Genomic DNA, 10,089 nt, shown 5'->3' with positions numbered 1-10,089 from the left:
AACCTGCCTCTGTTATGTTACTGGCTGGCGGAGCCACAACTTTCTCAGCTATGTAATCTTCCACCACTGCTGATGGTGATTCTATAAATTCTTCAGCAGATTTTGGCACTTCTGGCAGTGCCGTGCCAAATTTTATTATTTTAAATTCATCAGCACAGCTGAGATAGCTGCAAGCACCCCCACGACAACTGCCAAACCCAAAAAATGTTGAATCCATCTTTGTGGTGCTTTGTCCACCCGCTTGCTAAAGACGTTGATTTGAGCCTGCTTTCGGATCTCTTCCTGTGTCATGTTTGCTGATGACCGTCTAATGGACTCTTCTTCTTTCTGTATTTCACTCTCTACAGCTTGGAGCATTTTATTAGTGTAGTAGCCTTTGTTGTTTTCCACCATCTTCTCTATAGTGTTGAGCAGCTCTTTCACCTGGAACTTGTTGCTCCTGTATTCATCCTGTTGACTGTTCTTCCAGTATTTATTATCAATGACGTGGCACCGATCACCACACTTCTTCACCAGGTCACGCATAAGCTCATTCTGGTAAACAAACTCCTTAATGGTATCTCCCTCAGAGAGCTGGTCTCCATGAGTAAAGAGAACTGTTGAATATCTAAATAATTTTTCCTCAAAGTATTCACTTATTTTATCGATGACAGCCTTCTCCTGCTCTGTGAATTTCTCCACTTTGAGCACAATGAGAAAAGCATGAGGCCCAGGAGCGCACTCCATGAGACACTCCAATATCGCAGGCTTCATCTCCTCCTCTGATCTATTTGTGTCAAACAAACCAGGAGTGTCGATCAAAGTGATGTTTCTTCCATTGATAGTATTGGTCACTGCTTTGCACTCTCTTGTTCCAGAGTTTGAAGAATCGTAAACCCTGAACACATCCTCTCCAAATGTGGTGTTTGCCAAGCTGCTTTTCCCAGCTCCAGTTTTTCCCAAGATGACAATTCTCATTGGGTTTGACACTAGAAGAGAATATTATCCATCAGTACTGTACATTTATGTTTAGGTTGTTTTCATGTTTAAAAAAATACACACAAGCTCAACAAAGCAAAAATCCTCACTGGTCATAAATCACAATGAAAAGGGAAAGGAGTGAGTACTAATAAAATAGCTGCATTAGTTTATGTGATTAAAGGATCCAAGAGCATATTAATGATCAAGAACAGCTTATGGTGGTTCTCAAACTTTTCTACATCATGAGACTTCAAATGAATCTCTGTCTGGGCACCCTAAGCCTACAAACACCTCATTACAACAGGCATATACAGCACAGTATGTACAAAAGTGCTTCTGTGTTTGACAGCTATTTCTTGAATTTAAGTTTCTTACAACTTAAGATGCAGTGTTCAGTTCTGACAAAAGTAGCTGTTGAAAATTAACTCATCATTCATGTTGTCAAAAGTGAAGGACCTGTGGGGTTGCAGTTAGTCAAAGTGAATTAATTGCCAGGGCGTATGTGAATATGTTTCTCAAAGTTTCACTTTCTGACTCGCTGCACAATGTATGAAATAATGCATTCCAAAAGTCTACTGAGAGTGATCTCATGCCTGTACACACCCCATTTATCTTGTCATGCCTGTTTCACTCTTTATGAGTCATGAGATATGATATCTGGTGCAAAGAAGGAGCAAATCAGCAACTTTAGGGCAAAATTAAAGCAGCACAGATGTGTTTACCTGGTGGAATAAAAATTAATTACAAGTATGCAAGAACAGGCTCAATGATTATATTTTGTAACCATTCTTTAGTATATCAATTGTGTGATTTAAGAATGTTAACACTGTTATATTCTTTTTTTAGTATAATATGTGTGTGTGTAGAAGTGAATCATTTACTGCTTGCAAACCAATGATGGTAAGATGATGTCATGGGGTAGGACTGGATAAGTCTGACTTCTTCCTACTCCATTCAAGCATGTACTGGGTATAAGCAAATTGATATTGGATTGTGTGTAAAAATGTGTGTTGTTATATCAACTGTTGTATATGCTTGAAAGAATAAATCAAATCAAATCAAAAATCAAAATCAAATGCATTTTACAGTTAAAGTGACTTTTAATCTGTCTGCGACTATTCTATCAGGACACTGCCATGATTATCATTATGTTATTCAGGTGGTTACTGTAAAACTCATCAACTGTTCTTTTGTTTTCCTTGCAGGGATTTCCTTTCAGAGACTGGTGAGAGAAGAGCAAGGCCTTAACACCTCCAGCCAGTGCTCCAAGACCATGTAAGTCCACGCAGTGTCACTGACACTGATCACTGACGTGTGAGTGGTTGTGTCATGTACAGTATATGTGTTAAGGTATATGTGTACTTCTACAGACTATGGAGCAATATAATATACAGTATTAGCATTTATAGTAGAACAAACAGTTCTTCACTTTCTCACAGTTGAGCACTGACCTTGTCAGTGCTTCATTCTAAACAAGACCTAGTTATATTATTTATAACTGGCAGTCAGTCCTGTTTAACTTGTTAGTTTGTTTTGTGCTCTTGTAGCTTCTGCTTTCTGGTTAAAATGGGTGGGGTTTTTTCATTCATGGCACTAGTTCAGAGGAAGTGTATCTGATCTGACATCATACTTAAAAAAAATACTCAGTATTTTTTAGTTAAGGGAATTACTGCACTTAGGTGGCTAGCACTTACCATAGGTTCATGATCTGGAAAGTCCCTTTTCATCCTTGACCTCTACCCATCAAACTCCACCACCAGTCTAGCATCCTGTCTGCATCTACATAGTGTATTTCTAGTTCAAACATTATCGGTGACGCTATGTGTCTGCTGCCTGTAGGACAGTGCTGCTAATGAATCCCGATGAGGTGCCCGCTGACTTTCTCTCAGTGGCTGAGCAGCTCAGTCGCATTCAGCACTCACAGAAAGAGACCTACATCATCCTGATCAAACATGCCTTCCAGTCCACATTAGGCACCAAGTACCCTCTGCACAGCATCCACAGAGCCTTGCAGGTATGTGTGCAGGGCAGTGGATAGAAGGCTCAAGATGAAGGACTAGGATCTATAGAAGCTGCTCAAAAACAATAATATGATATTTTTGTGTAAGATGTCAAATGTGGTATGTGGTTATTTTACAGAATCAATTGTTATACAGTATTTGTACGTATCAATAGTTTTCAATTAAAACTGAATTCCCCCTTAAATCCTGCATTTAAAATGATTTTCAAGGTAGCTGTGAAAAGGCTGTGCATGATACTGTGATGTATGGAAAACCGCATTGCATCATTTGCATATTAAATCCATGCTATTAAAAGAATACAGTTAAAAATGCAGTTATAGACAATACACTAATAGAAGAATTCAACATGACGTGCATTTATATTTCAACTACCCTTTGCAGGGGAAAACTGTGAATGACCTGGGAGTGATCTTCTCTAAGTTAAGTGATATGTTAGAGGAGGCGGCTGCCATACATGACCCTCTGAAGGGGCGTAGTCATGTGATCCAGGGACTGGAGAAACTGAGGGAGAGGCTGAGAATCCAAGCATCCAATGGAAGGAAGTCTGATGGTAAGAGGAACGGGGTTTATGAAGTCTGGGGTATATATCCTGTATATGACATAGTTTTGATTTTGCCTCTAAATACTGCTCTGATAGTCTGTTATTTTGTTCTTTTTTCTGATATCATGCTCAGGAATGCTGCAGACATTGCCCCTGCCAACAGCCAAGTGTTACATGTTTCACTGGGAAAAAGATAACTTTGGTAAAGTATTCAGTATGATACTTAATTACATTGATATGTGCCCAGGGCCCCATTCTCTCATAATTTAACCATATGACAGATCATCCCACTTGCTTCAGCACCAAGAATTCTCTTTCCAATTCTGTGATGACAGACATAAGAGCCTTATTTCCAACACAAAGTATATTTAATTTGTGTGTGTGTTGCTTCTGTCTGTGACCCTAGATTTGCTGCACAGCATAATGTAACATGATAACAGTGAGCTTGATAACATGAATACGAAGCTCTGTATTCAAAAGACAGCTTTCACTCTCCTGAATGTGATTTATATTCATCTGTTTTGATTCCTTCAGATGTTCTGAACACCCTTTTGGAGAACGACCCTGATGATCTCATCACTAATGAGCAGGTTGAGGAAGAAGAAGAGGTTTACATTGATGATGACGAGGAGGATGCAACAGAGATTGATATAGAAAAAGATGAGAAAGAAGACAAAGAAGAGGAGGAACGTGGAATAGAAGTGCCTTTGATGTCAATCATCCCTAATGGCTACAACCCAGACCATCGTGTGTCCACCTTTTCCACCATCTCCACCCTGTCTACTGCCTCCAAAGACTCTATGTTCTCCACCTTGTCTATAGCCTCAGAGTCCTACGCACCATCCCTCTTTTCTGTCACTTCTGGAATTGACAGTGACTACTTTGAAGATTCTGATGACTATATGTGCTCCTCTCCTGTTACTGAAAAATGTTTGCCCAAGTCTACCAAAGCTTCAGCTCGGCTTAGCCAGCAATTTTCTCGGCTCTTCATAAAACCCAGGAGCACTCGTTCACTGTCCCGAGCCAAAAGCTTAGGAAACACAGAATCAAAAGACCTTTTACTGGTACGAGAGAAGCGCTCCAATTCTCTCCCCCAACAAGTCAAGTTACGTAGTCCTGAGCCCCTGTTACAGACACACAGTCAAACTCTTAGACATGTCTGCTTCAGAAGGAGGCCTATCCTCAGCAGTGATGAGGACAGTAAAAATATGACGCTGAGGGTGGTTGTGTTTGGCGCTGATCATGTAGCGGGGAAGGTGGCCCGAGCCTACAATAGCCTGAGGAAGAAGGAGAGTGTGTGTCCACGTCTCAGCAGGGCCTTCAAGCTTCAGTTCTACTTTGTGCCTGTAAAGAGGGACTCAGCAGGACTACAGAGGTGTCGGAGGTCTTCCACTCCTGTGATTCAAGCTGTAATCCCCAAAGGAGCGGCTGTGTCTAATGTAAGAACAAGAGTATCCCAACCAAAATTTAAACATTGAGCGAGTTTTGATTAAAAAGAGTACAGGTAGTCAGATTTTGACATAGCTATGGTGTAAAAGCCAAATAACCTGCACCTACTGTACTACACATGAGAATTTCACAGTTTGGTTTTAATAGTCCCTTTTGCTCAGCAGGATTTTCAAGTCACGGGCACAGAGGACAGTACTAATGACATCGCCCATCTTCTCGGCATGTTGGACCCTTGGTACGAAAAGAACACCCTCAGCCTGCTTAACCTGCCTACCAGCGTCGTCTGCCAGGTACAACAGGAATCTGTTACACTAAATGTGACCCAAAACTCTATCACATTACTCAAACAATACTTATTCTACACAGTTATTATCATTCAGACCTTTTAACAGTGCCAGATGTTTTTTTATTTGTTCTTGTTTAGGCTAAACTTGCATACCTCATCCTGCTGTAGTAAGTGTTACACTATATTGTACTCTTTTGCAGCAAACCTCAAAGACAGAGTCAGACTCATATGATAGTTCATATGAACAGCGTCTACCTATCCTGGCCGACCTGGTCCTGTACTATTGCCGCTATGCTGCCCGACCAGCTCTGATCCAGCTCTACCAGGCAGAGGTCAGACACACATCTGCACAAAAAAACACACACACATCCCTGCTATACTGCTTCTTTCTAGAACTACTTTCTGCTATGAACCCATTTTTAAAAAGGCCCTGTTTATAAGAAGAACTAATAAAACACTATTGCCAATTCACTGAGGAACTTTGGTGTTGCAGCTGACATTAGCTGGTGGAGAGAGGAGGACTGAGGTGTTTGTCCACTCCCTGGAGTTGGGTCACATTGCAGGAACACGAGCCATCAAGGCCATGGGTGAGAGCGACACACACACACGCACATTTATCCTAGCAACCCTGGCATAATAAATACAATACTTCATATTTTCCATGTAGTGAAATGCATCATCAGTTATTATGAGGTTGAGACTGGACTACATTTATACTAAAGGGACATCTGCTATTTCCATGATTCAGTCAACTTCTACTTTTCTAGTTTCACTCACTGCCACTTGCATTTCTGATTTTCCTTCCTTTGAGAAGTAAAATTTCAGGGAAAGCTGTCAATGCCTCATGTTAGCAACAGTTGATAAGGAAGTGACCGTTTAATTCCATTTTTTAAAATATTCCTCACAAAAATGATCTAGTTTTTGTTACTACAAGCTGCAATAAAAAAGACCTGTAAAGCTTGTGTCAAAGTCTTGCATTTCTTGGTAGTGAATTTAAATGTTGTAGAAATATTTTGTACCTCTATTCTAAACTGTGTTTGTGTGACTTTTTCTCCTTTTAAACAGGTGCTGCCAGTAAGCGGTTTGGTATTGATGGTGACCGAGAAGCAGTGCCTCTGGTTTTGGAGTTGGTCTACAACAAGGTAAAGTGTTTGATTTTACTCATCATCAAAATTTGTGTCTTAAACATGGTTCTTACAGTACGTACATCCACAAATACACCTTCTTATCACCTTTCTGGGGTTTCTGCTGGGTTTTCCTATTTCCCCCTTTTCAAATGCTTTTGGTTTTGGTCTCTTCTCCACCCAGAGGAAATGACACATTCAAGTGTAGTGGCAAAATACTGTACAAAGTTGGCTTAACAATGATGAGCCTGTGCCTTGTTCTGACAAAGCTAGAACCTTTGACTCTCTGGTCCCTGTGATGTAATTCATTGTAAACTCGCCAGACTGGTAAACATGATGGTGCTGTTTATTAATGTTACAATATATAGAAGTGTCCCCTCCACTGACTATATATATGACGGACAAAGTGTCACCACTTCCCTCCACTATGCAAAAATGAAGCCACAACATCATTAATACAGCGGCTGCCATCTTTCTTTTTTGCAAATGGATTCTGTGCAGTAGTGACAGCATCAGACCGTCAATCAAAACAGTCAAATCCTCCATAATACTAAATTTTTTATATCATCAAATAATTTAATAAAAACAAATGTATCACTTGTACACACACCCACATGATAATATCAACCAAAAACCACAGAAGTGATCGCTGGGAAAAATGTACATATCTGATTTGTACTTGGCTCATGTCCCATCCACTAACATGTAAGAGGAAGGATTTAAGACCAATACTGCAATCAGCCACCAGGGGAAATCAATTCAAGGTGGCTTCACCTCCGGGAGCTGTCAGCCTCTTGGTCATTTTTATAATCAATGAGCTCCTCACAGCAAGAATGATCTGGGTTCAGACCTATTTACCAAAACAGCAATAATCATATCCTCTCTTCCCCTCTTGTTCAGGTGGTGATTAGTGGTAGAAGCCAGTGGAAAAGGGAAACAAAAGTGTGTACTTCAGTAAACTTGACCAAAGCATGCAAGAACCCTGAGGAACTAGGTACTGTATGTTCCTGCCACTGATTACAGTATTACACAGATAATTCAGAGAACTGTTTAAAGTAGTGCTTCTGTGCTGTTGCTCTTACTAATTTTAAATAAAAATTCCTTAAATTTACCTCTTCATACCTGCATTAGGTGATGATGAAACATTTGCTGTGTGTAAGTGTATCCATGTTTTAACTAAAAGATTCTCTGTCAGACTCAAAGATGGAGTGTCTGCAGCTCACAGTGACTGAGGTTCTGAAAAGACAGAATGGCAAAAGCAAGAAGGGCTATAACCAGGTGAGCTGCAGTACACGTGACATCATCAGGTTGTGGTTTTTGATAACATGTCAGATTCATCTCAGATGAATCGCTCATCTCATGCATACTGAGAACAAGGTTTTTCTACACTGACAGCTTGATGGACCAAAAAGCCACAAAGCTTAATCTCTTAACCTTTTTCAGATTTGGTGCTTTGATTTGTAATAGTTATTACACACCTCAGCATAATGTAGACATATTTAAATGACTGACTACTCAAGCCTTTCTTTGCAATATGGAGACAAAAATAAGAAAAGAAACCAACCAAGACACGCTGCAAAAGCAACAAATGTCAGATAAAATCATACACATATATTTCTACCAAATAAGCATTCTTCTGTTTTTGTCCTGCTAATTTTGTATTATTGAGGTGCATTGCATTTAGTTTTGCTCTATTCTATACTTGTGTAGCAGCTGAATGTAACCGAGGTGAAGGTGGACAAGGTGCAGGTCAGCGGTACTGGAAATACAACCTTTGCTGTGTGTCTGGACCAGGATGAGAAGAAGATACTACAGAGCGTCACCAGGTGTGGAATTAAGATAAACATACGCACAGAAGAAATGATGTAGGCATATACAGTCTCTGGAAAGAAGTGATACACTTCCAGTCACATAATCTTTCCAGTAAAACAAATGACTCCTCTAAATGGGTATTTTCCTAATTTATACATATGGAAACACAATTATAAATTAAAACATCATCTTCAGTTCCCTCTGTCATGTCAAAAAAGTGCTTTATCATTACAAAAACAGACGCAATAAGCTTGCTATGTCTTACTGTATTCTCACTTCATTGTCTCATTTTCCCAGCATGCTCTGTAGTTTCCCCTGAGAAAATATACATGAGGAGAAAAATTTCGCACATATTTATGTCATTAATTCAAAACCCGTGCAAGTGTTATTTATATAACCCACGTGTCTCCTCCTGTCCCATAAAGGTGTGAAATATCAGTGTGCTATAAACCTGACAGCTCCACTGACTGGAGGTTCAGAAAATCCCGGACCTCAGCCCAAATCCAGCCACTCCACCCCACCTTCTGCTCTCTCCTCTGCCTGCCCATCGTCACTTTCAGTGGGGCACTTCCTTGAGACTGCTGACCATTGGTTTGGTTGAAATGAAAGAGTTTGCGCAGTGCGCTTTAAAAAACACAAACACTGACTGCAGAGGATAAGTGCACAAGGACGTACATGTTTATCATTTCTCCCTGGAGTCTTGAAGCAGTTGTGGTCAAGTGCACATGGGGGCGTCCACAAATGGCACTGGGATGCAATTTTTGAAAACAGTTGTTGGTTGGCCTGTGATTCAACAATTCCTGAGATATGTGATTCAACAATCAAGTAATGGCTACAGATACAATGGTTATAATGAGGCTGATTCCCGCTGTCTCTGTGCAAAGCAGTCATTTGCTGCTGTTAAGGACAAGTTTCACTCTTCAGGTTTCAGTTCCTCTGTTCCTCTCAGGCAGAGAAGTGACCATAAACACAGTAACATTAAATGCAATTTGGTCGAACAGGAGGAATCTACAGTCTCAAGTGAGAAGACATCCAAACTGAACAACCTATATGGACATAGAATACCATGTAATGGTTCTATAGGGGCAATTATCAGATTGTGACTATATCTGAGAATGGACACTATGAATTTATACAATATGTAAATATTATGTTTGTAAAGTATTATATGGCATACTGTCACTTCAATGTTGCACAATATGTTTTGTCCGTTATAAATGGGCTTTTAATTATAAAGTTTCTCCTAAGGAGTTACAATAAAGCCACTCTTTTAATAGACCTGACCATATCACCAGCAGGGGGCGGTATTAACATCTCATTTTACTTCAGTTGAAGTACAGATTACTGTAACAAGCCAGAAGTGGTAACACTTGTCCAATTTTGTAATTGCTCTATTGTGTCTTAATTGCAGTATAAACCATATTTTACCCTAATAATTTTTAATTTCATCAGGGTCACTAATGGAAAATATTAATTTGCTATTATGGTGCTAAAATAGGTCTACATTGTAATGCACATTTAGATATATCCCTAATATTAATAAATCTTACACTCTAAAGGGATAATATATCCTGATCATTTGACTAAGACTGATGTAGTGGCACTGTATACCGTTGATATTTATTTTATGGAACAGAAGATTCAACAAATTAGGTACTTTTATGTTCAGATACATACCTGGCACCACTGCCCTCTCCCTAAACGTCTTCTCTGATGGAAATACTGCAAATGCAATTTTGGTTTTATTATTAGCGTTCTCTATGCAATCGATATGCAATCATCATTAAAGTATAATTTCAGTGTCATCTTGATTTTTGCCTTTGTTTGAACATTTGCTTGTGCATGTTTTATTAAGTACAAATACAACAAGTATGACTCATGTATGTATATGTACTT

The 10,089-nt window shown here is 39.6% G+C and overlaps 1 protein-coding gene across 3 annotated transcripts in view; it reads left to right on the top strand.

The window, feature by feature from the left end:
- pik3r5 (phosphoinositide-3-kinase, regulatory subunit 5) overlaps window positions 1–10,027 on the top strand; it is a 27,687-nt gene extending 17,660 nt beyond the window's left edge. For 2 of the 3 annotated variants that reach the window (XM_020610959.1, XM_020610957.1), the window contains exons 6-18: window positions 2,166–2,235; window positions 2,800–2,974; window positions 3,363–3,531; window positions 3,656–3,724; window positions 4,057–4,961; window positions 5,133–5,261; window positions 5,458–5,589; window positions 5,751–5,844; window positions 6,323–6,399; window positions 7,282–7,375; window positions 7,577–7,659; window positions 8,092–8,207; window positions 8,619–10,027. In XM_020610959.1, the coding sequence (XP_020466615.1) occupies window positions 2,166–2,235; window positions 2,800–2,974; window positions 3,363–3,531; window positions 3,656–3,724; window positions 4,057–4,961; window positions 5,133–5,261; window positions 5,458–5,589; window positions 5,751–5,844; window positions 6,323–6,399; window positions 7,282–7,375; window positions 7,577–7,659; window positions 8,092–8,207; window positions 8,619–8,769 (2,264 nt within the window). In that variant the 3' untranslated portion in view covers window positions 8,770–10,027. The remainder of the gene's footprint in view (window positions 1–2,165; window positions 2,236–2,799; window positions 2,975–3,362; window positions 3,532–3,655; window positions 3,725–4,056; window positions 4,962–5,132; window positions 5,262–5,457; window positions 5,590–5,750; window positions 5,845–6,322; window positions 6,400–7,281; window positions 7,376–7,576; window positions 7,660–8,091; window positions 8,208–8,618) is intronic. The other variant, XM_020610958.1, reaches the window with a different exon arrangement.
- The last annotated feature ends 62 nt before the right edge of the window (window positions 10,028–10,089 follow it).

Source organism: Monopterus albus, unplaced genomic scaffold (assembly GCF_001952655.1).
Source record: "Monopterus albus unplaced genomic scaffold, M_albus_1.0 scaffold108.1, whole genome shotgun sequence".
In the NCBI taxonomy this organism is placed as follows: domain Eukaryota; kingdom Metazoa; phylum Chordata; class Actinopteri; order Synbranchiformes; family Synbranchidae; genus Monopterus; species Monopterus albus.
Note: the sequence above shows the minus strand (reverse complement) of the source record. Positions and strands in the feature narration are given on the sequence as shown.